The 27800-nt window shown below is 47.2% G+C and overlaps 3 protein-coding genes across 11 annotated transcripts; 1 reads left to right on the top strand and 2 right to left on the bottom strand.

The window, feature by feature from the left end:
• Positions 1–1347: 1347 nt before the first annotated feature.
• Positions 1348–16156, bottom strand: rab15 (RAB15, member RAS oncogene family). 2 transcript variants are annotated; one of them, XM_055506317.1, is made up of 8 exons: positions 16018–16156; positions 7056–7404; positions 3629–3689; positions 3455–3515; positions 3208–3285; positions 2736–2825; positions 2596–2661; positions 1348–2476 (listed from the first exon to the last, which is right to left on the bottom strand). In XM_055506317.1, exons 2-8 carry the CDS (start codon positions 7177–7179, stop codon positions 2315–2317), a joined length of 642 nt encoding a protein of 213 aa, XP_055362292.1. In that variant the 5' UTR covers positions 7180–7404; positions 16018–16156; the 3' UTR covers positions 1348–2314. The 2 variants fall into 2 exon arrangements, with proteins under 2 accessions (XP_055362292.1, XP_028996509.1); XM_029140676.3 differs by lacking the exon at positions 16018–16156 and adding an exon at positions 12912–13666.
• Positions 8019–17582, top strand: fntb (farnesyltransferase, CAAX box, beta). Its single transcript, XM_029140675.3, has 12 exons — positions 8019–8429; positions 8856–8920; positions 10492–10564; positions 11905–11996; positions 13666–13812; positions 13963–14046; positions 14733–14819; positions 14903–15032; positions 16050–16182; positions 16342–16453; positions 16570–16684; positions 17167–17582. The coding sequence occupies exons 1-12, from the start codon at positions 8331–8333 to the stop codon at positions 17323–17325; spliced, it is 1296 nt and encodes a 431-aa protein (XP_028996508.1). The 5' UTR covers positions 8019–8330; the 3' UTR covers positions 17326–17582.
• Positions 17583–17971: 389 nt separating this feature from the next.
• Positions 17972–26038, bottom strand: max (myc associated factor X). 8 transcript variants are annotated; one of them, XM_029140681.3, is made up of 5 exons: positions 25853–26038; positions 25539–25565; positions 21002–21109; positions 19606–19729; positions 17972–19511 (listed from the first exon to the last, which is right to left on the bottom strand). In XM_029140681.3, the coding sequence occupies exons 1-5, from the start codon at positions 25886–25888 to the stop codon at positions 19324–19326; spliced, it is 483 nt and encodes a 160-aa protein (XP_028996514.1). In that variant the 5' UTR covers positions 25889–26038; the 3' UTR covers positions 17972–19323. The 8 variants fall into 8 exon arrangements, with proteins under 8 accessions (XP_028996514.1, XP_028996512.1, XP_028996510.1 ...); XM_029140679.3 differs by having other exon boundaries at positions 19606–19744; XM_029140677.3 differs by having other exon boundaries at positions 19606–19744; positions 20984–21109.
• Positions 26039–27800: the final 1762 nt, after the last annotated feature.

Raw genomic sequence — 27800 nt, forward strand, 5'->3', positions numbered from 1 at the left:
CTGCGAGACCTGGGGATTGTGTCGGAAAAAAACAATGAGGCGACGCTGCGGCCCCTCCCTCCCTCCGTCTCTCCGCGCGCATGCGCGCGTGTGCGCACACGGGTGCGCGTGGGTGCGGCGTGTCGGCGCGACTTGTCATTCTGCGTGTGCGCACATGTGTGCGCGCATCACTCAGCCCTGCAATAGATACTGAGCTGTCATATCTGTCAAGCAGACAACAGTTCCATATGCATATTCATCATTATGCTAATGTCACCAAAGGGCTTTAATGACTTCACAACATTAACAACGCAGATAAAATGATGAACAAAAGCTTTGAAGTTTTTTTCCCCCCACTCTTAAATTCTGCTTATAACTAATTTATGTTTGGATCATTTTTATGAGTAGAGAAAATGATTGCGCAGGCGTCGGAGGTGTGGGCAGTGGGATATTTATAGTTCTTAAGTTAAGTTCTTAAGTAATGCGAGCAACCAGTTGATTAACACTCTATTTATACATGATGTCATAACTGCCGGCTTACTGTTGAGTAAATGTCTTATTCCTCGGCATTTATTACGTATAGAGCAGCTCCTCATCTTTTAAACTGCTTTCTGCAGAGGAAAAGCTCGGCACACTGCCATCTAGTGGCCGAGTGGCGCAGTGACACTGGCTCTACAAGTGTACCTAGTGATGAGTTATAGATTCCTCAACACATAATATGACAAACGCATTGATCATCATGCGTATCACCATCCATATGTTTTTTTCTACTGCTACTACGAAGAATAATCATATAAAACTACAATCTGAGCTGAGAAGAGGCGATATTTACATCTAAAACATGTTTAGTCCACTGTAGCTTCTATATAGCATCTTGCACCTTCTCGTGTTTTTTGATTTCCTTTTTGTGTTGGTATTTTGAAACCTACCTTTTAAATACTGGTTTACCTCCAATGAAACAAAAGTTCCAGTTTGGCCTCATCAGGCGATAGAAACTTCTTGTCTCCCACATGCCTTCTGCCAAACATAGCTATTGATTCAGTGATATAATCTTTCTTCCACATTCCCACCCATGTGTTTTGGAAGCATACCAGTAGCAGTAATATTGTTATTTTGAATTCAGAATAGTACTTCATCTCTAAGTTTAAGTCAAGAAACTGGATGATGTTGCTTCCAGTACTTATGAATTTCATTAGTAGCTGTAATCGTTAGTAAAACAATGTCATTAGTAGTATATGTATGAATGTGGAGACACCGAGACACTGTATTCATACAGATATACATCTGAATGATTACCTGAGGATAATGCTACAGCTTATAGCCTCCAGTATCTGAACAATAAACATAATACAAAAAAACGCAGAGTCATATATCTGCAAATATTTACTCAAACATCTGACATACATAAGAATAACATGTTGCACTTTAATATATCTTCACAGTTACAACTAAAGAAGTATAAAGTAAGAACTACAGTCATTTCACATGGTGCACACACCAACAACAGTTATTTTCAGTAGCATTTAGCAGGAGAGGTTGGAAAAACAGGCCAAAGTTTGTCCTCTGATGGTCATCGTGTGTGTAATAAGCTTCCAACAGGCAACTCTGGTCAAATGCTATACTTGTAATACGGTCACTTCATTTTTAACTTCACTGAAGTTAGAATAAATAAAGAAGAGTGAATCGCATGCAGTACTCTCACTTGTTCCTCGTTGGGTCTGAGACGGAGCTTCAGAGACGTTTCAGACCATTCATAATCTCAATGTTGACCTTTCGAACCATAATAGAATATCCCTGTGATTCTATCAATCTACAAGGCCTTTAAAAACCGGCTATGTACAATGCAGCGGCCAGGTATCAAACCATCCACCTGCTAGAAACAAGCGCCTTGAAGTAAAAAAAGAAAGATTCAGGTTTGCTACAGGAAAATGCAACCGCTCAGGTCTGACTTCAGCCGTCACTTCACTCGCATGAAGAATAAACTGAGCTGCATAAAACCAGTCCTTTCGTTCCATCACAGGCAACCGCAACCAAAACCAGACCCTCGTGCATGTGGCGCCCTCGTGTGGCACTTATCAGACACTACAGCTAATGCATTTAATGGAATAAAGGCCATGGGCGCGTGCAGGGTGTGTTCATACTCACATACAGAGGAAGGAACCAGATGAGTGAAGGCCAGATGCTCACAACCACACTCTTATATCAAAAGTAACAGACTCAGTCACTCGGTGAGAGGAAGGACTGGACTGGTTCACACTAGTCACACTGGACCCGGGCTCCAGACGGTTCGCCCGCCTCCGCCTGCTCCGAGGCCTCGGCCTCAAACGCGCGTCCTTTAACACCAGCAGCCTTTGTGCTGGTCGCCTTCGCCGCCGTCGCACAGGCCCTCCTCCGCCTCCAGAGCGGAGAGGTCGAACTCGTCGGTGACGCACATCCGGAGGAGGTCCAGGTCCTTCTTATTGGCCGCCAGCACCTGCTCGGCCAGACGCGTGAAGGTCTTGAAACACAGATGAGATCAGTTCAAGTCATTTCCTGCTTCGACCGTGTTACTAGTCAGTACGTGCTCATGAGATCTCATTAGATCCCTGTGAGCGGTGGCCCCTCAGACAACCTCACCTCTGTTATGTTATGGTTGGTGAAGGCACTTGTCTCAAAGAAGTCCATCCCATAAGCCTGGGCCAGCTGGTGGATGACAGGCAGGCGTCAGCGCCAATGACTGATGAAGTAAATGCATCCTCATGCGGACGGACACCAACCTTTACACCCTGCTCTGTGGCCACCTGCCGCTTCTCCACGTCGTCCGACTTGTTCCCCACGAGGATCTTCTGCACCTTGTCAGGAGCGTACTGCCGAAGCCGAAGACAGGAGCAAAGGAACAGAGGGAGAGAATCTAAATGTCAACGGAGAAAACACAGCAGCGGCAGCAGCACTCAGGAAATGAGAGGGAGATTAAAAGTAAGTGGGAAGCGTGCCAAAATCAATAGTGTGTATATTTGGATGGACCCATTGAGGAAATGAGGTCTGCGATGACTAAATTAATAGAATAAAATCATCCGGGACATGGCGGGGGAAGCGGCGCAGATGAGTCGGCTTCATGAAGACACAGTAGCTGCTAAAGCAAAGCGACCGCTGCAAAACAGCCCAGTGCGCGTTCATAAAAGCCTAATGAAGACGGAACGCAGCTGTCGGGTCACCAGAGGGCTGTGATCCGTGGAACCGGGGCCTCACCTCGTCCACGTCGCTGGCCCACTTCATGATGTGCTGGAAGGATCGCTCACTCGTGATATCGTACACCAGGAAGATCCCCTGGAGGGAAAAACGCAGGGAGATCAGTGCCAGACACCAGCTGGGGGGGGGGGGGGGGGGGGTCTCATAAAGGACCAAACACCAGTCCCCCCCTCAGCCCGAAGCAGTGTATTCATACATGCTGTGTGTGTGCGTGCGTGCGTGCGTGCGTGTGTGTCGGTTCTGTTACCTGCGCCCGCCTGTAGTACTGCTTGGTGATGGTCTGGTACCGCTCCTGTCCTGCAGTGTCCCTGCACACACCCGTCACCAGTGGAGTTATTACAGAGTTCATGCAGAATCCCCCTGAAGCCCACTGTTCCAGAACCAACATTCCCCAGATGCGTCCTATGTTTCTATATCTTACCATATCTGTATTCGTACTTTGATCCCATCTATTACCACGGTCTTCATTTTGAAGTCGACTCCTGCGAGACGAGGAAAGTCTGGTTAGGAATCACAGTATGACTTTCCCAGATCGGCTCTCGGCTTATTTGGGTTTTCTCCAAACTTGTTCTACCGCCGTCAGGGCCGTTCGGGCCCCGTGAATCGTCCAGTTAGGAGACGGGGCTAATGATCCGGTGGGTCCTCATTTAGGCCTCCGCATCCATCACGTCGGGGGCGAAAGGATGGAGGCGGAGGCTGCTTCAAAATACCAACGAAGAAGAGCGGACAGAGGAGGCGGAGGTGTGGGAGGGGGTGAGGGAGGGAGGGAGGGTTCAGCAATAAGGCGCTCACGCTTCAGCGACCTCTGAAGTGTGTCTGACAGCCCCGCGTCATATTGTTTATAGAAAACCAGACAGGCCAGTTTTTTATTTCAGACGCGAGCTGGGTTCATTGTTGAAGGTCAGAACACGGATATTATTCAAGAGAAGATGCTGAGAGAGATGCTTCATATTTTCTATTGAGGCTTCGAATACTTAGAATTGCTTTTTCCCCACAGAAATCCATTTTGTCCTTTTATCAAAACACAATAATCAGATTTTTCCACATTTAATGCTCTTCGTCCACTCACAACAGCCTTTAAGTCGATAAGCGGCTGTAATTCCTCAGAAATCAATCAGGAGTTCATCCCAATTAAGCCGAGTCTCAGCGGCCATGTGTCACAGCCGGCCTCGCGCTCAGAGGAAGCGCTGAGGCCCATCGATCCCATAACTGGACCACCTGCTGCTTGTGGTTGGTGCCGCTGCGCTTCTGCTGTTCTGTAGGAAGAAGCCCGCAGACGCTCCACTCAACCGGCCGCCCGTGGCTTCTGGGTGCGGCGCGTTGGCTGGAGGTCACAGACATGCGAGGCCTCATTTAAATCACGGGGCGGCCTTTGCATTTGACTCCAGACCGTGCGGATGAAGACTAGGGGAAAGGTCAGCGCTGCAATCAGCGGCTACGGCTGCAGAGGAGCCAGGAGCTTTGTTTCTGTCATTGTCCATTTGCAGCAGCACAGAATTTAACTACAAAGTCCTCCAGTGGAGTAAACATGACATACTGAGAGGCAGTAATAGCTGCTTTTGTCATACAGGGGGTCAATCAGCAGGAAGTCCCTCACACACACAGTAAAACAGGTTTATTCTCAATAAAGCAGGATCAACCCAAAACAACCCTGCGTCTGTGACTTCTACGCAGTCATTCAGCTGCTACGGCTCCACAACGGACGCTCCGGTTCTGACACGGACCCTCTGGGGACCGGCACCGGCGCCGCCCCCGGCTGCGGATGTTCTCTACTGTGGACGCATCACTTGACAGAGAGACGAGATTCTGCTGTTCAACGGTAGCACAGACATAAGATCCAGGAAAAGTCCAGACTCTGACTCCACCATTGATTTGGCTGAGAACCTACTAACAACAGGACCCGACCCGACGGACTAATGAGCTTGTCAAACAGCAGCCGGCTGAGATTATGACCACCACGCCACCGACAGCTGCTTATTGAGCTATGATATAGATCAGGGCCGAGCCTCTGACAGCAGCGATGTGTGAGCGCTGCAGTAAACAAGGCCGTCAAGGTAAAGTGTGAGGAGGACTCAGCGGAGACGGAACGCCACTAAATCCTCCCCTCTGATGTTTATAGCCCGAGAAACGGGCCCTTTTTGGACTAGATGAGTTTCACGCCTGACAAATAAAACAGGATGCCAGAATGAGTGACGGTACATAAGCTCACACATCAGAAGTTCTGCTGCCGCGATGATTTGAAAAAGGTCTGATTATTATATCTGAGCTGTTATTTTTCTAGCGAGCAAACAGGGATTACATTTATATCCACGCTGAGTCTTTATCCGAAGGCTGTGCTTCTTCATTCTATTTCTAAAGTTCCCACTTGTCAAAAAAGCCTCAGCGGATCAAATCAAAGATAAAAATCTGCTTTTAATGCAGGTCTCGTCTGTGGTTTCAGCTCCTTGTTTCGTACGGGAAATGATAGGAACCGGGTCGTCCGTCAGAAACAGGAAGCCTTTGTTGTAATCCGGGTTTAGACAATAGTGCGTTTGACTGCACAAGATCCCGACCTAAAGCCCTGAAGCAAATCCCAACATTATCATCATCATCATCATCATCATCATCCAGCAGCAGTAAAAACAGCCACGCGCGTACGATGTTTGCTGCATCAATACGACACCTTGACTCCGTGTCCTTCAGACGTCAGGTTGGTTATCTGGAGTTTATGCTTTGAGCAGTATTTTTTAATTGAAAGCATCAAACACCGCAGAAGGGGCCGTGGGAGAGGATTTATATCCATCTGTCACTTCATGAAGGTTGGGAAATTATTTATCGATCCCCCACTGGTGAGTATCCTAGTGGCCACGCGCTTGTTCTCCGTGGCTCTTTGGCTTTTGCGGGGCTTAAGGTGAGGAGGGGTCTCGGCGGGCTCAGACTCTGTTGACTCGGGTGTAGCTGAACTTTGACCCCGCCTGCACCCACACGGCGCCCGATTCTCCAGCCTCCGGCTGTGGATGCGAACACTAGCTGCAGAGGCACCAGGTTCACCCGCATCACTAGCTTCCTTCCTCCCAACCGGGACCTTATTCAACCCAACCTGCTCCGTACTTTCACATTAAAAGCCACTTTTGCATGAGAACAAGCTGGAACGTTCACCCCGAGCCGCACAGATTGCTTTTCTCCAAAACACGGCCAATTACTGCAAAAGCAGCTGCTGCTTCAGAGGAAAGTTGCCTCCCTGGAGATAAAAGCTCTTTCAAGTTCAAGTTTCAACGCTCACCTTTGGTGGAAGGACAGACTAGTTACCCGCTTCACTAAGTCGCTGCATACTGTTCATCCTTATTTATCTATGAATCGTACCGATGGAGACCGATCTGCTGCACAGGAAATAAAACACTCAATAAAATCAATAGACTCGCCGGTTAACTGAGGAAAAAAGGAAATCAACATCTTGATGTGGAAAGAGGGACCTGAGCATATGAGAATACACACAGACATATATTGTGTATAGTGACGCACAAAAACATGAGTGACAGTAAAAAGTGTGTCTGTGCTATTGTTGTGAAAAGCACTGGGCTGACAGTTGTACAGTGATTGGCTCCTCACCCTCAGGTCTTCCCCTGGACCAAAGCACTGACGCTGATGTGAAAGTTACCGCTGTGTTTATTCCACGTGAATCCACTACTGTAATTAAACCACCAGGCTCCCATTCCAATCATATGTGAGGGACCTAAATTGAAGACAGGGTGGTGCACAAATGACATGCACACAAAACGCTGAGAGCCCGTTTGAACCAGCGGGAGGGCTAATTAACACAAGTGCGGGGTGTAATTGAAGCATTAAGTGCTTCTCTGGTGGAGTCTTACCGATGGTGGAGATGTGAGACGGGTGGAACTCGTTGTCCGTGAATCTGCATAACAAACATGTTTTCCCAACCCCAGAATCTCCGAGAAGCAGGAGTCGGAAGAGCACATCGTACTGTTTGGCCATGGTGGTGGGTGTAGTGGAGAATTAAAACGCCCCAGTCAGCTAACTCAGAGATGGATGAGCGATCCCTCCCCAGGCGCATCCCATCGCTGCCCGGATGCTCCACGTAAGGCTGCGGCTCTGCTCCGGCTTGATGCTGGTGCTGCTGCTCGTCGGTGGACAACAAAACAGGGATGCTCCGGCTTCCCAGGCAGCCTTCAGCTTCCAGTGGGTGGGTGCGGTGGACCACTGTCAAGTGGGAGAGGGTTAGTAAGCAGGATGTCTAGCTGGCCTTTCCAACATAAAAGCCTCATTTATGTCGGACTAATATGCCTATAGGACCATAATGTAATATACGTGTGAGTCAACATGAAACCTACTGGAACCTACTGTGTCCTACAGACACATCACTTACATAGGAAACAATAGGAAACATAAGCTTAGTTGTGTAGATTTACATAATGAAGTGGATTCATCAACAGTGGTGGTAAAGTGAGTATATTTACTCACATACTATATCACAATAAAAATGTAGATATCAATTAAAATGATGAATCAAACATCTATCAGATCAACAATGATGTTTAAAATATATTGCTTTAAAATCAGTAATTGGATGAGAAGAGAAGGATTGAATACTTGTAATTATTAAATTTTACATAAAAATAAATGTGTTACATGGTACAGCCTGGTATAATTTGGCTCAGTTGGACCAGACTGATTTCTAGATTTATTTGCTAAACATTTTAATAGTCTGTGACAAATATTTTGAAGGTGGATTTGCACCATTTCCGGTTAATCTCGCTACAATGTAGCGGCTTTGACTAAGACGAAGGCTTTAATCCTCGCGGTTGCACCGCTGCCATGATGAAACCCAAACACTGAGAACAGAAGCCACGTCCAGGTTGAGCCCGTGCTGTGATTCGAGCACGCGCCGCCCGTGGAGTGTGTTGACCCATAACTCATCACTTTTACACGACTCTCTTTGTGCGTTTCTTTGTCGTTGTTCGCGCTACACAGGAAACCCGTGGTTTGACCCACGGGAGCCGCCGTAGCGACTGTGCGCAGAGTTTCCGCTTGTTCGAACCTCGGCAGGAAAGTGAGCGAACTATCAAAACAAACCGAGAGCCTCGCGTCGCCCGCAGCATCGCCACCGCTAACGGGCGCTTCTCATCATGGACGGTTTGCCGACGCCTCTGCGGTGCTTCAGAGACGGACATTCCGCAGAGTCGTTCGTGGACGACGGGGTGGAGACGGTGACTTCAGTGGAGCAGGTGAGCGGAGGCGCAGATTAGCTTCGTTAGCTCAGTAATGCGGCTAATGCTAACAGGGCTCTCCGCTGAAACTAGTGGCACAAATTGAACTGTCAACCCCGGTTTTGTCTCTAACTAATAGAAAAGGGTGCGACAGCGGCTCGTTCCTTAGTTAACTTTGAAAACGAGTTTGTCGGAGTTGGGAACGAGGTTTTATGCGGCTAGCTCTGCGTCTAATGGGATTAAGTTCGAATCGATTTGGCTGTAAACAGAGCTAAGTAACTTTAACAGAGGTCTTCAAACGGGCCACGTCGATTAGCAGCCCTCCACCAATCACAGCTGATCGGTTTCAGAGGAAATCCCTAAATCTGCTCAAGTGCTACAACGCTACGGGTGACTGCTCTAAAAGCCCTGCTCTCCTCTGCCATGTCCTGTCTCCATCACCAGAAAAAAGTGGAACGCAGCATCGAAGAAGTCATCACCGTTTACAAGCAGATCCACAGCCTGCCACAGTAAGTACCTCACAGCAAGCAAACAAACGTAACGAAACCAACCGAAATGAGAGAAATCAAAGCATACCGTGTCATTTTAATGATCTGAAATGAAACTGCTTTTATGAATTGAGCTGAGTCATTTTCAAAATCTGATAGGAATCATAAAAACACTGATAGTAGCTACTTGGATAGTGAGACAATAATTATGAAGGCACAACTCTAAACCGACCTGCTATTATTGGAGAGCATCGTGGACACAGATGATTATTGTAAAACACATGACATGTTAAAAAAAAACCTACTTTGACAGAATGTTCCGATTTCAGGAAGGACTGAAAACGATCTATTTACAGGCCTTTTACTGCCATTAAGAGACATTTTCAGTAATGTTGCTCAGTGATTGCACGTCACAGGGGCCCATCGCTGATCAGCCCACATACTTGGCTATTGCTATCAGCTGTCATCAGTCCTCCTTTTAATGTGGTGACTCATCTCATTTCTATGACAACCGCTTGGGCCTGAATGTCACTGCCGCCTATGGGGAAATGTGTATTCAGTGTTTGAAAGGATGAGAAAATTAATGGCATTAATCAGGACAGGTCATGCATTATGCAGCGTTCACATAAGAGCAAGGCTGGGAATCAGAAAGGAGCCGACGCGTGTGCGAAGCGGCCGCTCGTCTGGAGCGTTTTTACGCCCACAAAGGCCAAATCAAACAATCAGATTTTTATGGAATCGTAACACAGGTTTTGTTCTCTTCGTGCAGACAGACGCAGGAAGTGTGGAGCTGCACGGGGTTTGGGCGTGAACCCAGAAAGTTGTTGTGCTTCAAGCGTTAAGGCAATAACACCTTGGAGCTCTTATGTGTATTTATAACAGGCTTTACTGTATTAATCCACCATGTTTAATTTGTTTGTCATTGTTGAATGTAAACTTCTGATTAGGTTGTTGAACCCTCTAGTGCTAATGAACAAACATACTTGACATCCACAATGAACGCTATCAGTAGAGTGTTTTTATTTGTGCCCTCTTCTCCTCGTGAGGCTGAGATTATAGGTTTAAGTTTAACATCCTGGCCTGAAGGGTGGGCGGTGACTGCTTAGCTCTGCTCCTCTGCGACTGCTGTTGTATTGTGCTGGTGTGAAACCTTTGGCAGCGATATGTGACTAACACTGTGTAGGTAGAGTGTAATTACAACTGTCGCAGCAGACACTACATGGAAAGGGCATGAACTCAACACGGGGGGTGGAGGGGAAGGGAGGGGGGCGGGTGTCACTTGTCTCTGCCTCACTGACGCATACGAGCGTTCACCAGATGCAGATGAGCGATAACTTGCTCTGAACTTTGTGCATCCACTGTGTCGCTTTGTTCACGATTAGGAGGCTCGTGGTTTTTGCACTCATGTTATATTTCCTGTACAATCTAATTTCATAACTTCACCATAATCAAATGTTTTTAATGTAATAGTTCTCATTTATCTGCTATTTGGTCCTTTTGCTATTTTTCTTTGATGTAACAACTACGTGGAACTTTAGTAGCTGTTATCAGTGCTCTGTGTCATATTCTAACTATCTTCTTTTCATCTACAGGCCAACGCTGTTGCGAGAACAGCACTACCAGTATCTCAAGAAGGGCTTACGTCATTTATCCGATGCTTATGAGGTACGCTCCCATTTTCGGCCAGCGAAAATTTTTTTTTTTGCTTATTAGCACATGCAACCAGCCAACCTTCCCTGCAGCCGGGTTCACAGAGGTTGCATTAGTTCCAGTGAGTCAGTAAAAACCAGAGCTGACCCGAAGGATGGCAGAGCACTCGCTGCCTCTGGATGGGCGTCTGATTGGCTCTCTCCACTTCAAATAGAAGCGGCAGTGCATTCGCTTTTCAGAGAATGTGCTTGTCTGTTCTCGGGAAGGTCGCTGCTTTCAGCGTGCGTGAACTCTTCTCTGCTCTGCTCTCTTTTCTTCAGAAAAACGTCCGCTGCCATTCCCACCTCAGTTTCAAACCAATATGACTGAAAACCAGACTGACAGCAGGGCTGAGGGTAGTTCTGTGGCAACGTGCTTTTTCTATCAGTTCAGTGAAACGCTGCAGAGCTGTTGGGGGGGAACTAGTCCATGCAAACTGGATACACAAAACATATCATTGTATTATGTGCACTACAAACACACTGTTGGGTTCATAAATAATCAAACACAGCGCTTCTTAATTTGTCCTCTGTAGAGCTCGACACGCATTAAAATGAACCCTCGATGTGGGCACAGTCAAGACTTCAGGCTTTAATTTGACGTGTCTGACAAAACTGTGGCATTAAGAATTAGGAAAATGGCTGCAATTCTTTACACAGACATGTTTCTTTGATGCCTCATATATAAAACAACAAACTAAGAAGGATTTCCTTCATTACATGGATGAAAGTCCTTTCCCTGTTTGGAGCTTCCATCCTTGAGATGCATTGTGGGACTTGAGCATGGCTGCCTTCAGGTGTGGCTTGTTTGTGGGTCGTTCTGCTTTCAGTAAGTGAGAAGCAGCTCTGTTGTGTAGCGATCAGAGAGCGGAGCCTGGTACTTTAATCAGCTGTTCCATTTAAAATCCATCCACTCCCATCGCTAACACCAGATCCACCGTGCTGCGTCTCCACATTCTGGGTTCATTTTGTTTTTTCCTCAGTTGCCGATGGCTCATTCACCTGCGCAGACACGTCTCCAAACCTCACGTTGACAGTTCCTGGAAACATCTCGTGCAAACAACACTCAAGCACATCCAGGCTTCTTTATCAGCCTGATTATTTCTCGAGCGGTGGACATGCAACAGTTATTTATCAGTTATTTAGTCATTATTTATGGAACACACTCTTCCAAACGTAGATGTCCTGAATAATAATGCTACAGTTTTGTTTCCCCTCATGTCTTCAGTGATCTCTGACTGTTTCATCTATCTTCTTTATTTCTGTATTTTGTGATCCGATGCTCATCATGTGACTGGTGTGCCTGTGTGCGCGTAGTGTCTGGATGCTAGCAGGCCGTGGCTTTGCTTCTGGATTCTTCACAGTCTGGAGTTACTAGAGGAGCCCATTCCCGCTGCTGTCGCCTCAGAGTGAGTCACGCACAAACACACACTCGTACTCCACAACTAAACACATAAAGAGGCAAGAGCGAAGCAACACATGTGCGACCGCCAAGGACATTTTATTATGTATCACAGCTGCATAAATGCTGCTAGAAAAAAAAGAAGGGCTGCAGTAGAAGGCGCCACGTCACTGGGACTTGTGAGCAGGAACTGGGGAAAAAGGATTTGCCTTGTAAAACGGCACAGATTCTCCTCCTACGCCTGCAGTTCACTAAACGCACTTGGCAGCCAGGTTGTCCAAAAAATGCTGAAGAACTTTCCACAGTCTGTGGATTTAGTTTGTCTTCGTGTCTTCAGCCTGTTTGCGGAATCTCACAGTGGCTTCATGATGATGAAACCAGCCAGATCATCTGTGGCATCGTTTGTTCTCATCACTAAAGTTTCATCTGTGACCTGTTGTTTGATTTAAAAAAAGAAAGTCGCAGAACATTAAGCTTCCTAGTTCCTTCTCCACTTCTTCCTCATCCTCCAGTTGCAGCATCTTTATCATGATCCTCCTGCAGCGGTTACACAAATCCTGCCGATAATGAACGGACATGTGCTTCCAAGGTGCTGCCGTGTCCCACCTGGGAACCGTTAATGGGTTAAGCATGAGGGCAATCTGTATGACATTTAAAGACCTGCCAAGGTTCCAGTTCTTTAGGCCTTGCTTCCAGTCAATTAGCTAGAGGTCAGGATAATCATTGGAGATTGTCATGATGTCCATGTCCTTCATAATAAAATGAATACTTTAAAAAAATTATAAATAATTAAAGATGGTTTATTGTTTAGTTTTATCTGCAACCGACTTTGCGTTAACACACTTCAAGTCAATTATCGCCCCTCTTTGCGTTAGAATAACGACACTTGTGCGCGCGCACCTGAGTTTAAGCGGTCGCTTACCGAGTCTGTACCTGAACACGGCGTCTGGGCGGCGGTTCCGGTTGGTGGAGGCTTCGGCTCGTCTCAGGTGGCGTCCGTAGCTCCAAAACAACAAAACGTCCACTAACTTACAAAGAAAACCAGGCCCGGTGGATAACGAAGCGACACGTGTGGGCGCTGTTTAGTCCGGCTGGGAACACCTGCCGGCCGGAGGTTCCTACCCGTGAACTAATGAGCCGCCTAGTGGACGGAAGCAGCTTAATGAGGGGGGCAGTGAATTATGTTAATGAACGACTAGAACGACACCACTGAGCAGCACGCAGTCGTATTATTGCATTAGTTTGCACATTGCTGGAGTTATCAGCAACACAATGTCATTCGTTTCAATTGCTGCCAGTCAGAAGTAGCGCCCACAGTGGGCAGCGAAGCCGGGCTGCAACCCACACACTGCTCTCAGGTCAGCCCGATTCCGCTCCATGGCGGAGGATGAAAAGGGCACTGGAGAGAGCAGCAGCTCGGTGGCAGAGGAAGCTGTGGTCGAGCTGCGCGCCGCGTCAGCATGAGGGAATCGGAGCCAGCGGTGCTCGTTTGTTCCAGTCCTCTGTGGTTCTGCAGGATCCAGACAGTCGCGCTCGCGTGCGACGCGTTGGGGAAGTGGGTCGTCCAAGTCCCTGTCACATGTTATTCATCGTTGGCTTCGTTCTGACTAACCCGAACATGCGAATCAATGAATACTTCAGCAGGAAGTGCTGAAGTCCTGGTCGTGTCTCTGCAGAGTGTGTCAGTTCCTGGCTCGCTGTCAGAGCCCGACGGGGGGGTTCGCGGGGGGTCCGGGACAACACGCCCACCTCGCTCCCACCTACGCCGCCGTGAACGCCCTGTGTATCATCGGCACCGAGGAGGCCTATGACGTCATAGACAGGTACCGTACCACCAGCACACGCCGAGGATCAGCTCCAGCAGCCGAGCCTTGATTTCTGCATCAGTGCTTTATAAAATTTGCAGGACTTCAACAGTTCCACCTCCCATCCTCCCCCTCCATCTGCTCCCCCTCTCCCCCACCTTCCTCCAGGGAGAAGCTGCTAGATTTCCTCTGGTCAGTGAAGCAGCCAGATGGCTCGTTTGTGATGCACGTCGGCGGGGAGGTGGATGTCAGGTGAGCGCCGCCAACCTCTGCTGTGATCTCTCCAAAGATCCCATCGTGGCTCTGTCATGTGCGCGTCTGCGCTTTGTTTCCCACCGCCTTTTGCATTTTTCATGCTCTTTTGTTTCCCAAGAGGAGAAATACCCACATCCCTCTTGCATAAGTGTGGATTTGGGTTGTTTGCGTTACTGTGTTTGTGTTTCTCGCTGGTGTGAGGAAGTGGGTTTTTAATGAGAAGCTTTGAGGTGTCGCCTTCTGAACCAAAGAACGTTCTGAGTCACTGGGAGCTCATCAGACTAGAGAACAAAATGTCCGCTGTTCAGGTTTCAAGCGCTTTTTTTAGAAATAAAAGCATGTTTTATTATTACAATCAACACCTGCAGACGGATGCAGCGACTGTGTCTTCATTAGATCTGTTAACAGTAGGATTAACACAGCCCTCTGACGGGCATGATTCATTGTGTGCAGCCATATAAAGGCACAGAAGTGATTCTGGCGACTCGCTTTTTAAATGATTCTTCCCTTTAGAGACCTTAACACTACCAGTGAATCTGCTGAAGTCATCCTATGGGTGTTTATAGTATATATAGTTGGGTAATAATACAATGCTAGAATACTGTGTAAGTGTAGGAAGAGCAGAAACTTCCTCCTCACCCACGTCTCCTTTGTTGAGCTGCGTCTGCTTTTGTCTTTCCTAGGAGCGCGTACTGCGCTGCTTCCGTAGCGTCGCTCACAAACATCCTGACGCCTAAACTGTTCGAGGACACGACCAGCTGGATTCTCCGGTGCGACCCGGCGCCGCAGGGGTTTGTTAATGGATTATTAAAGGCGCGCTGTTTGCTTACGCGAGCGTTTGCTGTGTGTTTAGGTGTCAGAACTGGGAGGGCGGTCTGAGCGGAGTGCCCGGCCTGGAGGCCCACGGAGGCTACAGCTTCTGCGGCACCGCCGCCCTCGTGATTCTAGGAAAGGAGCACATGCTGGATCTCAAAGCTTTGCTGGTGAGCAGGAGAGCAGTAGGTTCACTACAGCAGCCACTTCGACCCTTCAGCCGTCACGGCCGTGTTTTTAGTCCTGACGCAGAGCAGGAGCTGCACACGCTCCACACTGCAGGAGACGTAAAGGTCAGCTGGGGAACAGAGAGATGATCAGTCAAGCTTCAAAAGCTCTGTCCCAGCTGCTGCCTGCATGCATTCACACCTCTGTTGCACATATTCAAAACATGTGCTAATACAGTGGCATTTGCATACGACTGGTTGGAGCACATGTGCGCTCAAGCCAGGTGGAGCCCCTGCTGTGCTGCGCAGCTCCATCGGCCTCCCCGGCTAACGGGCGTTTGCCCTCCGAGGCGTCCCCTCAGCATGCGGGCTCATGTAGCCGCGCTCCAGCCGGACTGTCAGCGGCTGATGGTGTCGGAGGTTGGGAGTCAGCAGCAGGGAGAGAACCACTGCAGAGGCGTGACTCACCCTCTGCACCGGTAAACAGGCCGCACTTCACAGCCCCGTGAAGATTCTCAGAATTTAATCTGCTTTTCTGTTTTTTTTAGATAATTATTTTAGGTCTTTGCATAAACCTTGAAATTGCCTTTGCTTATTTCATGTCCTTCAGCAGGCGACAGGATGAACAACCCGTTCTGATTTAACATCCTGACTTTTCCTTATTTACGGACAGTAGCGAGTCCCTGAACTAAACATTACTAAGCTAAATGCTCTCTCGTCTGCACAGACTCGTCCCCAGCTGGCATTAAACCCCAGTATCCCATAAGTACTCGATTCAAGCTGCACAGGCACTGTGGGCACCAATTAGTGGTTTCCGTGGCAACAACATTTTTGCAATTTGGAGATATTAAGATGCTCCATTTTCCTCCTAAAGGAGGTGGTGGTGGTGGAGGTTACAGGCTTCACTGTAAAAGAGTTTCTCTGCCCCCGTTCCAACGCCTTCAGACTTTCCAACTCATTTGTGTGTGTGGTTTGTCGTGGATCTCACTGAGTGCGTGTCCGTGGTGTCTTCCCGCTCAGCGGTGGGTGGTCAGCAGACAGATGCGCTTCGAGGGAGGTTTCCAGGGCCGCTGCAATAAACTGGTGGACGGCTGTTACTCGTTCTGGCAGGCTGGACTCCTGCCTCTACTGCACAGAGCCCTGTTCAAAGAAGGTGATTGTATCTTTGACAGCGCTGCACGATTCACGCCAGTCTCCTGATAATCATAAATAGATAGATTAATACATTTGTCTTGAATCATCTGAATGGTTTTAAACCATTTTAAACTCATCACTTGTGTTAATCTTGGTTTTACCTGCTTAACGTCTGCAGGAGAGTCTGAGTTGAGTTGCCAGCGGTGGATGTTTGACCAGCAGGCCTTGCAGGAGTACATCCTCCTGTGCTGTCAGAACCCGAACGGGGGTCTTCTGGATAAGCCTGGCAAGTCAGTACCACATAATGTCTACACACACACACACACACACACACACACACACACACACACACACACACACAGCAGCTGCATGCCGTTCATATGCTCCTATGTGTTCGCGTCTCCAGGTCCAGAGACTTTTACCACACGTGCTATTGCCTGAGCGGACTCTCCTTAGCTCAGAACTTTGGGAACGTGGACCTTCACCGTGAGATGATCCTTGGCAAGGAGGAGAACAGACTGGTGAGGCAGACGGGAGATTAATGCAGAAATGGATCATTTCCCCATTAGATTATTTTGACACATCTTTGTAGTGTTAAAGCCCAGCTATAATTAGCCTGTAGCTGAAACTGGCTGCACCACTATGTTGTTTCCTGTTGTATAACTGGCAGTGTTTACGGAAAGACCTGCCCCCATCGTGTGTATGATGCAGATTAGAATCTTACATTATACAAACAGTCGCTTTGTGCTCATCACATCAGTAAATTTTGGATATTTTGCTTTTACATATTTTATGTTTGGGGTGAAAAACTTAATTAGATGTGGATAAAATCAATGAAATCAACAAATCCAACTTCATTACAAGGGAAAAGTATTCATCATTGCTTTTAGGAACTTATTTTTTAGTATAAGGATGACACAGGACTAGTTACTGTAATTACATTAGCACCAGGCATGAGGAGCCTTGTTTTTCTGAGTTGTTTCGCTTTTGTTCTGCCCTACAGGCTCCAACTCACCCTGTTTACAACATTTGTCCAGAGAAGGTGGCTCAGGCCCTGCAGCACTTTCACCGTCTGCCTGTCCCCGATGACAAAACACAAGCAGGTGGTCCTGCTGGCGACAGACTGCCCGACCCTGATGCTGCCTCCAACGCTCAGTCCTAGTTAGTCATCGGTGCGTGTGTGTGTGTGAACCAACCAACTCTGGGTAACGGACTCGAACCAGCAGCAGCCAGGCCTGAGGACGGTCGACCCTCGGTGGGAACGACGGCTGGAGTTTAGGAGGTTGAGGTCAACTGTTTGAGCAGCTTGACGCTCGGCTGAGTTTCGCTTGCAATGCCTGTTTTCAACCCCTGAAATGAAAGTGGAACTATGTAAAGTTTAATATGATCCATGTTAATAAAACTTTATATAGCACTTTTCATATTGGTCTCATAAAATGCATTGACTTAACAGTGTGGTAAAGTATCAGTCTATGCTATACATGAGCAGAGGTTCAGTTGTTGTAGTTGAGTCACTACAGGTAAATTTACAGTAATTGGTTTTACTTTGTTTAGCAGAGGACACAGAATTAAACTGGGCACAACAGCTCGGCACAGTTTTTATCTCATTAAAGTCTAAGGACAAATTTAAACGAAAGCAAACACTGGACTCCAGACACCTGTCACCTGGAAACCAGAAAAACCTGAAGTGGTGTTTGTCTGCATTAGCAGACGATCCTGAACGTCCCACCTGCAGCCGGACGCTGAAGATGAGCTCAGCGCTACAGGCGGCGTCTGTCCTTTTCAGCTACATCAGCACAGTGAGCATCTTAAAGGATAAAATAGTTTATTTTATAGTCTCATAGTAAAGGTAGGCCTCAACTTGCAAGACAATTGTTGACAGTATGTACAACATACTTGTAATTTCCATGGAATGGAATCAGACAAAAAGACCTATTACACTAATTATATCCTAAATAGAAATAAAATGGAAACAATATACATACACACACGATTCCTAGAAAAGCAAAATGCTTCCTTTTTCCCTTGGGGGATTCAGCAACATTGATTTTCACTGTGTAAAGCACAGCACATTGAAAACACATTGACAGGGATTAATCCGCTTCCTTGTACTGCAAAAGGCGGGAGCTACTGTTTGACATTCAATACCTATTTCATATCCGTAAGGAAAACTACGAGTGACAAATTGGCATTTTCCCAAAACTTGTGAGTTGACTACAAAATGCATAACATACTTTTGAACTTGAAAAACATCCAATTAATGCTTTTTATGATATATAAAACGAGATGCTTAACGTCTTCAGCCACCTAACGTCATTCACTACTTCAAGCTATAGGACAAAATACGATACAAGTTTAGGAGTACTCGATTTCAAAACATTAAATTTCAACAAAAGGAGTCATGTTTTCTTATGTTTAATCTTGTGTTAACAAACGTGTCGGGCAGAAAACTCCTGCGATCCAGTGGGCCTGAGGTGGGTTTCACTAACAGTTGCGTCTTCACATTCTTTAGTGGAAAAAGTATAAGCTACAAATGTTTTAGATTTATTTTAAAAAGGTAAACGTCTTCAGGACAATTCATCTAGGTGTGTGTGTACATTTCTAAACATGTTTTTTAATTGATAATAACAAAAACAAATATATAATAGCAGTGCTTCGAAGGGTACACCTGACGCACCCTCCTCCCCCCAGAAAAAAACACAACACGGGGAGGAAGAGGGATCCTTATAGAGGGTACAAAAAAGCATCAAGTCCTTAAGTAGCCGAGCTGCCTCTTTTTGGGTTCTAGATTGTTGACGTTGCTTGTGGGGGAGGAGACCAATGAACCAAAAACGTAGAGAGGATTGGAAGGGGGGGGAGCCTTCAACCTCTAGAAGAACTGAAGTGGTCGTCTTCCACCCACCCGACTTCCACCTTCCTGTTTGGGAGACGAGGTGGACAAAGTGACACGATTGTGGCAGCGGTTTGTGGAGGTTTGAGGGACCATGAGTCTCCAGTGAGCCACACGGCGATGGAGGCGAGATGAGGAGGCCAGCGAGGGGGGGCGGGGCGGCGGCGGTCGTCGGCGTGGAGGAGGGAGGGTTTGATGAGCCTCGAACCACCGGAGGAGCCTCCCCTTTGCACGCTGCCTCGGCTCTGTCCGGACCTGGGCCGCCGCTCTCTAGCTGGCCTCCCCGCGGAGCTTCTTCCTGTTGGGCGGCTCCTCGGCGTCCGACTCGGAGCTGGAGTCGGAGCCGCCGTCGAACGCTGACACGGCGCTGCCTTTGGGGTTGGTGTACAGGCTGCTGTCAGACGACGAGTACCCGGCCTGGAGCTGGGTGGAGCCCTTCACCTTCTCCAGAGCACGGACTACGACAGAATCAGGAACAGTCATCACGTATTTATTCAGTCTGAGTCCTGACGACAACTGGTTTCTGATGTGTGAATGTTAGAGTGCCGTCACCTTGCTGCTCCAGCAGCGCGTTCTGCCTCTTCAGGTCGTCGATGTCCTGCTGGTGCGTGTGATTTTTTCGCCTCATGTACTGGATGTACTCTGTGGCTTTGTCTAGGATTTGGGCTCGAGACGCCTGTTTGGCAGACTGCTGTTAGTGACACATGCAAAAAAGTGAAGCAATGACGCAAGTATACACACAGTCACATTTCTGACAAACATTCCTGCGCTCGTCATGACGCCGCACAGCCTGAAAGCACAGCGCAGGAATCTAGGACAACTCTGCTCCTGCACAGCTTGACTGCTCTTAACCTCCCACGGGCCTCCAGCACCTCAGCCCAGCATCCACGGGCAAGGTCGCGACCCTGACACAGTTTGCCCTGATTACAGCAAACAAAGCGCTGGAGGCCGCTGGGCCGAGTGGCTGCGAATGAGCCTCAAAACAGATGTTTGTTTTGCAAACATTTACAAGAAGCCTGATTGATGCAGCAGGGTGTCCATACCAGGTTTAACTGGTTTAATAGCAATACTGATTTATGCAAAGATGCTCAGCACATCAGAAAAATAGAACATTACTTTAGCCCCATACATTAACTTAAGTCATTTACTTCATTCATTTATTAACCAGTGATACTTTAAATAATAGGATTGTTCCATGGGACAGTCAGAAAACCTGTAAATGAAAAAAATCACTGTTTTGCATAAAGCAGAAGCTCCACGTTTTACATTTAATGAACATCACAGTTGATTGGATCATTAATTATTCACCAAATTAAATTAGAGCCGAGAAGAGCCCTCAGGACGCAAATAAAAGGCTTAAATATTAGAAAAGGATTATGAATAAGTAAACGCTGATGTGTCCAGAGATTCAACGGAAGGCTTTGGTAAAAAACTATATTACTCACACCTATAATACTATTTCCCGAATATTAGCAGTTTTTTTCCTTTCACAAAACAAATCTTGTTTGTTGTCCCTGAAACTAAAGCCTAAAAGCAGCAGAGAGGAATCGTCAGCAAACATATCCGCTGCTGCGACCGCTGCTCGTGTACTGGGGGAAACGCTGAACCCAGTCCAAGTGCTCAATGCCATGGATGTCAAAACAGGAAAAGAGCAACTAAATTTCCTCATAACTTCCTGACGCTTGTCCAAGTATTTAGACTGCATCACTGGCTCACGCTGCCAACGTGTCCACCTCCCAGTTACTTCAGCTTTTCCCCTCCACTGACGTACACATTAAGTGAACACATCTGCATCTCAGCACATTCACATCAAACAGTTATAATTAGCACAGCTCTGATTAGCCTTAGCGGTAGAATTCACATAAAACATTAGTGTTATACATGTTAAAAGCATTGGTGTGGGCAGGGTGTGTGTGTGCCGGGGACTTACAGTCTGGGCTTTACCAACCTTTTCTCCCTGCAGGGCCGGTACCGAGTCCCGGAGGCTGTGAAAGCTGTCTTTGATGTGGTCCCTACGCTTGCGCTCCAGCGCATTGTGGTGAGCCCGTTTGTCTGCCTGCAATGACAAGAGTCACAGGGCCTTCAGCCTGGCAGCAGGGCAGCGTGGGCAGAGGACGGCGGGTGTCCGGCCATCCCTGCTAAAAACCTACACGAGCCGCGCTGCCGCCAAGTCCCACTCTGCTTCTGCAGCAACGGCACCGGGTCGGTCCGCAGAGCGGGAGCGAAATGCAAATACAAGGTGGCGGATGTTCAGCTCAACAGATATAAACTAGACATTTAAAATCTAAAGCGTTTATTTAAATTCCTGCAATGAGACACATTATTTGAGGCTATGGAGTCTCACAGCATCCGAGATCTGCAATTTAACAACTAAACCTTTAGCTAAATCACGAGGCCCGGTTTCAGGCCCGTTCCCCAACGACACGCTCCCTCCTGGAATTCTGCAAAAATACAGTTTGTTTTCCTTGAAGCTGCTGAGCTAAACTTAAGTTCACAGCAGCCAAACTGGTCAAGTCCATCAAGACACTGACACGTCTCAGGCTGCGAAACGTTATTTCAAAACAGCAATTTCACGTGTTAATCGAGCCTGTAAAAGAAGGCAACACTCGCCCTCAGGGCGAAATGAGAGCTCACACTCGTTTTTACAGAAACAGAGTGAAAAGAAAAGGCAAAAAAGGTGCAAATCCCACAAGTATAGAGTGTAACTTCATGTTTTCTAGTCATTCAAACACAAACTGACCAGTGAGAGAAAAAAAAAAAAACGATGTGTCAGATGTGGTTTTCACTTTAAGCCGCAGCAATAAATGAGAAACTCCTCTATCACCATCTAGCAACGCTCTGGCGTTTCCACCAAAGCAACAAACAAAGCACTGAACTCCAGAGTCACGTCCAGCCTGCTTTCAGTTCAGTGTGCACCAGTTGCTGCTGCTTTGTGTGGCTCTAGGGCCTGTCCTTTAACCCCCCCTCCTCCAGCGTGACCCCCTCAGAGCTTCTGTCCCACCTCCTCGACGGCAGCAGACAGGAGCAGCCGTTCAAATCCACGACCAGGTCAAAGTCGGCACAGTCCAGTCATTTAGACGTGCCCAGAGGCGGGTGGACGGGAACAACAGACCCTGGACCAGCGTGAATTAATCAGCGCGGCCACCAACAAATGTCAGCGGCCCACTCGGAGAATCGTGGAGCCGTTATTCAAGTTTTATAAGCACAGAAAAAGCTCAAAGACTGTTTTCTCTGCCAGAACTCCCAACGGGCCCAGTCTTTGTTACTCAGCTTTGATCACAAGCTCTCGCTATACGTCCTCAGCGCACGGAGCTAACAAGCTGCAAATTTCAACCACACATTTGCATTCTGATTAGTCTGCAGACGCACAAGATGGCTGCTGGCACCACATGACCGGAGCCAGGCAGGAGATCAGTTTGCCTATAGTCTGACCTGTTTTTTCAACCCATCACGGCCTCCAATCACATTTGACTCTGCACTAATCCACGCTGTCACCGGGTTGAGACATTACGGCCAGCGTCCAATCAGATCATCGAGCTCCGCGCACGTCCTACGAAAACCCGATTTAAATGCTCAGAACAAAACCTCAGGATGTCGAGATGTGGCCACAATGTTGCATCGGCTGCGTCTGACTCATTCTGTTCACAGAGTGGCCACAATCACACAGGCTGCAACAAGCGTCGTCTTAGTGGAGACAGACGAGGTGCGACTCGGACCCGGCGCCGAACGCAATGACTCCCAGCGTCACGCGAGCGAAACCGAAATGAAAACTAGTTTGAATCCACTGCTCGGCGACCGTCCCGTGACGCCGGGCCTGCTGCAGCACACGCATGCAGGAGACGAGTCCACCAGGACCGCGTGCCTGCGCACTTCACAGCAGCCACTCCCTCCATTAACCCGCGGCTCATGACTGGGGCCGATGGCATGTGCAATTACAGGTCTGCGGGGTTTCAGCACAAGGCAACGGACGCATGGCTGCTGTCACGCATCCAAGAATCGCTTCCCCGTCTCTGTCTAGGCGCCGAAACATCACTAGAAAGCGTAAACGTCCTCATTTCCACGTTGTGAACGGGAAATGTGGGGACACAAAGCATCAAATAAAAAACTAGGATGAGATTTTATTCGATTATGATTTAATTATGCGGTGCTCGAACCACACACTCCACAACTGCTCCACATAAAATTACTATGCAATTTTAAACATTAAGTGCCTCATGTGGTTTAAATAAACATTTGGGGATTTGCCGGCGTCTAACGCGCTCTAATGAACACAGACGTTTCTAGGTGAAACCATTCATGTGAAAGGCTATGTTCAGTTTCCTCTCAAACACTGGGTCCAGTTTTATTACAGCCTCCGACCAAATAATGACCTCCAACAACAAGTCAACACTACCTGTACGACAAAACCAGATAAAGTGAACGCAACCGCATCAGAGCACAAGAAACTGGCTGAAAAAACCTGTATTGAACATAGTACAGCTGGACGAGATGTGGCGACACTGGCTGCTGGTTAAACTTATCAGACCACCATCAGTGCATCATGGACACAAACATTAAGGACAAACTTGAACATCAAGTTTGTTTCATTGGAAATCAAATCTAATAAACTAAAGTTTCACTTCTCTGAAAAGTATAAAACGAGGCCTTTACTAGCAGAGGTGCAAACACAATCCTTTCCATTACAAGCTAATGTAGTTATCGATCGCTGGGCCAACGTTTGGTCCATAAAATGTCAGTCCTGGGATAAAACGTCATCAGTCTAGATATTTTATTTACAATGAATGTTAGAATCAGAAGAATTTTGGGTGGTTTGGCTTCAATTGTTCAAAATATTAGCCACATCCTGTGTTTTTGGAGCGTTATCTCACTGAAGCATATCTGCAGACCACAGACCCACAGTGTGAGCCATGCTCAACCAATCAGTGGTTCAAATGGTATTTCTTTATTTAGGCGACAGCTTAGACGGTATTTTGAAATAGTGGAGCAGCAGTTTTAATGTTTCATGTTTCCCACAGGCCTGTTGATGCTGCAGCCGCTTCTATTCGGGGTAAATTTACACAAGTGAAGCTCATTTACGCTACTTTTGAAACTGGCAAAAATAAATATAAGCATAATCTTGGCTGCTGCCTGGGTTGTAGGCTCTCTCCAGACACTGTTTGTAAATTTACACTGGGCCAAAGATGATTCTGTGGATTTGAATTAATGTTTGATATTTCAAATCGTCTCGTTCTTCACAAACGTACATAAACAGTCAAGAACTGTTAGAAACAGCACTGATGTAATAATCTAAACAAACAGAAGCTAAATTGATCCAATATATAAATAATAATTTATAAAATAAATATGGGCGATTAAATTCAGATGTTTCTTTCATTTGCATTTAAAGCTCAATCAGTGAGGAGATGGATTTAAGTGGGGCAAAGGAGAATCAGGTCATATCCAGTTATGTTTATAGCTTCAGTAATTAAATCAAATGACATAACTCGGCTGAAACCGGGTTTTAATGGCTCTTCAGCTGAGCTCAGTTGCATTAAAGAAGGTCTGAGGTTTGCTGGTGGACTCCAGCAAAACTGTCTCTTTTCTATAATTATGACTAATACACAATTTAACGCGGGCTGTTGAATTGTCTTCCTGTTTGAACTGTGCAGTGGTGGATTTAAACCGTCGCGTGGAGCAGCCCGTGCATCAAACAAGTCCTGCAGGGTGTTTTTCTGGGCGGTATGCGATGCGGCCATACGTCATTGGTTCAGGCAGCCAGCCCTTCGGTGGGCTGTAGACAGAAGATGGCTCTAATCACCGGCTGCAACACAGGAAAACATCCCGCAGCACCGCTTCCTGGCACGAAGGCCCGTCCGAGACGCAGGCGCGGCCGCGGCGCGTCTCTGCGCCTTTTCCGCGCGCCGCCTGCGCATCTTTGCCGCGGATGCAGTTCACGGCGCAAAAGCCCGTCTTTGCGGATGTTGGAGCAGAGGGGCGCAATGTGCACGAGCGGAATCCCCGCGGCGTGATGTGAATCGCCGGGAAACGCGACTCCGAGCGACGGCCCGACCGATGCCTCGGACAAAAAGCCTTGTCCTCAGCGGAAAAAACAGAAAAGATGCGGGGAAAAACGGCTTTGTAGCTGGATCGAGCTTTGGTCTAAATATAGACGTCGTGTCACCGTCTCCCTACAGTCGCGTACACAGGATGGGGGATACCCTGCAATGCACTACTAACGCGGATGCCGACGAACATCCATTAACGTAGAAACACAGAGCAGCACTTCAGTGCCGCAGAATATGTATTTACCATATTTGAATATTAATTCCAGATATTCATGTAGTTATTCCACAATACATGATACAAATTCCCTTTATAGTAATAACATCTATAGCACAATCTTACCCCTCGATTAAATACCAAGAAATGGGCAGAGAGTGATGAATTAATTAACTTTTAGAGAAACATATCTCGACACTGGACAAATCCCCCCCAGCATTACGCACCACACAGTGATATCTCGGTGAGTCTTCCTGCAAAGAAACAGAACAAAAAGTACAATTGTAGCCACGATTGTTCAGCAAATCGTAATGTTTCGCTGAGGTCGCGAGAAAGTGAATTGATTTAGCAGGTTAGCAAATCTGTGAGGCAAGAAGTGCTACGGTTTTACATCAGGTAACTAGAGTCCGGAAAAATACTTGAGACAGAGAAGCAGAGCTAACCAGCCGATGCACGGCTAACGCTAGCCGAGCGGCTAGTTCAGCTAATTCACCAGCTAACAAACTGACATCGTTAAAAAGCGAAAAGTGGCCATACTCACGTCACTATCGACTTCGATATCATCGTTATCACTCATTCTTCGATAAAATAGTCTGGTTTAAAGGGACGGGTGGCTCAAAAACAACATGAATCAGTTTAGCACCGAGCGGCGCTCAAACAGACAGACAGCTAGCAGCTCACGCTCTGTTTGGACAGACCGAAGTGGACTCTGTCGTCTCCACGTGACTCCACTCGCACACACGACCACAGCAGCGCACCACGCATGCGCAGCATCCCGGGGGAGCCTGGGAACTGCAGTTACTCGGGCAACGTTTTCGTGCATCGTCAAGTAGAACGTATCCCTCGATGGATTCTTTAGGCCAAACGAGTTTAAAAAGAGATATTTGCGAAGTAACGAGCATCTGGCAATGACGTAGACCATCTGAACGCCAGTTAAACAGAACGACTTTGTTAAATGGGAAACTACAACGCCCATGCGTCAATGAGCTCTCTGGCAACGTCACAACTTCAGAGGATTTGTGGGAAATGTAGTTTATGTCGTACGTTTATGTCAGAGCAGCCAAATAGGGCCATGACTGAGACACGTGGATTTTATGAAGGCACTAAAGAGACATGCACGCACGCACACAGCCTCTGATAACTGCATGCCAATATGTACTAGTCAGGCGTCGTGTGACTTAAAATGCATTTGAATACTTTTCGATTGCTCATGTCACTGATTATTTCACCACTGAGGTGAAGATAACATCTGCAGGACCGAAACACACAGCAAAACAATGTTTAATCAATCAACGTTTATTTATATATTTAATAATCAATACATACGAATGTGCCCCTTCCACCAAAACTCTTGTTTAATAGCATTTACCTTAATAAAAAATGACATTTGTGATTAGTGTTCAACATTTCAAGCAAAAACAAAAATATCACTAGAAATACTAGATATAATGAAATACTATATTTACAACACAGCCCAAGTTTTATAATGGCCTGTAACAATATCTGTTCTACATCAGATTGTTGTTGTAAACAAATAAAAAAAGTGCTGCATGTTGTGGGGGTGGTCATGGGTCAAATTGTGAATAATCTACCGTGGTGCCTCCTTTTTCACCGAACTGTGCTGTAGATAAGGAGCTTAGAGTGTGGATTATTTTGCACTGCACCAGTGGATCAATCCGTGTGTAAAAACACAAGCTGGGAGCAGCTTCATCCTTTTCCCCAGTAGGTCAAGAGGCCAGTGCAGCTGCAGGCGACACCCTGCCCTCTGTGTCTTTGGACCTGCACCGACCTTCATCCCCTTCTGCTGCTTTCAAGCCGTCCTCACCATCCACTTACCTCCGCGTCTTCGCCTTTCTGCCAGTTTTACCCGTCATCTCCCATTTTATAGAAACATACTGCATGTCCTGCAGCAGCACAGTCAAACAGGGTCACCCAGAAACATGCTCGTAACCACGTAGCCTATTTAAAGGACAACAACACAATAAGGCCAGGCTTTAATAATGCATTTGCTGCAGTAAAGCCTCTTCATCTTCATGGATGACGTCAAGCCAGCACAGTGCAATATGGCTGCATATAAAATACCCCAAAGAATAGTACATTACATTTACATGATATTACAGAAATAAAACGATAACCAGGCAGAGCTGACATTTCCCTCCACTGCCTTGCAGCCACACCCTTCATGCTTTCTCCCTCAGGCCAGAGCCAAGTCACGGAGTGTTCAAATACCATTTAGTCACCAGAAAACTCTGAATAGGAGAAAAAAGTAGTGAAATTCGCAGCCTGTGAAGCAGTGAGCTGTAATTACAGAGCGGCTGATCAGTCCAGGCAGAGTAGAGTCCCTGCCCTCCCCCTATGTCCTTACAGACAGGCCTGTTGAACCATTAAAATGCCTTCCTTTTGTCAGCTCCACTGAAAGGGCCCCAGTTTGCATTCGCCATTGTTGTCAGTGCAGTACTAAGTGAAGTACTTATGAAAGAGAGGGGAGG

Source organism: Betta splendens, chromosome 24 (assembly GCF_900634795.4).
Source record: "Betta splendens chromosome 24, fBetSpl5.4, whole genome shotgun sequence".
In the NCBI taxonomy this organism is placed as follows: domain Eukaryota; kingdom Metazoa; phylum Chordata; class Actinopteri; order Anabantiformes; family Osphronemidae; genus Betta; species Betta splendens.

Excerpts from the sequence above, each read along its gene's own strand:
- max (XM_029140677.3), bottom strand. The coding sequence starts at position 25,888 with ATGAGTGATAACGATGATATCGAAGTCGATAGTGAC. Across the intron at positions 25,566-25,852 it reads ATATCGAAGTCGATAGTGAC|GAAGACTCACCGAGATATCA; the intron begins GTGAGTATGGCC and ends GTTTCTTTGCAG. Across the intron at positions 19,745-20,983 it reads AGGTTGGTAAAGCCCAGACT|CAGTCTGCCAAACAGGCGTC; the intron begins GTAAGTCCCCGG and ends TGTCACTAACAG.
- fntb (XM_029140675.3), top strand. The coding sequence starts at position 8,331 with ATGGACGGTTTGCCGACGCCTCTGCGGTGCTTCAGAGACGGACATTCC. Across the intron at positions 8,921-10,491 it reads CAGATCCACAGCCTGCCACA|GCCAACGCTGTTGCGAGAAC; the intron begins GTAAGTACCTCA and ends TTTCATCTACAG. Across the intron at positions 10,565-11,904 it reads ATTTATCCGATGCTTATGAG|TGTCTGGATGCTAGCAGGCC; the intron begins GTACGCTCCCAT and ends GTGTGCGCGTAG.
- rab15 (XM_055506317.1), bottom strand. The coding sequence starts at position 7,179 with ATGGCCAAACAGTACGATGTGCTCTTCCGACTCCTGCTTCTCGGAGAT. Across the intron at positions 2,662-2,735 it reads CCACAGAGCAGGGTGTAAAG|CTGGCCCAGGCTTATGGGAT; the intron begins GTTGGTGTCCGT and ends GTCATCCACCAG. Across the intron at positions 2,477-2,595 it reads CCAACCATAACATAACAGAG|ACCTTCACGCGTCTGGCCGA; the intron begins GTGAGGTTGTCT and ends CTGTGTTTCAAG.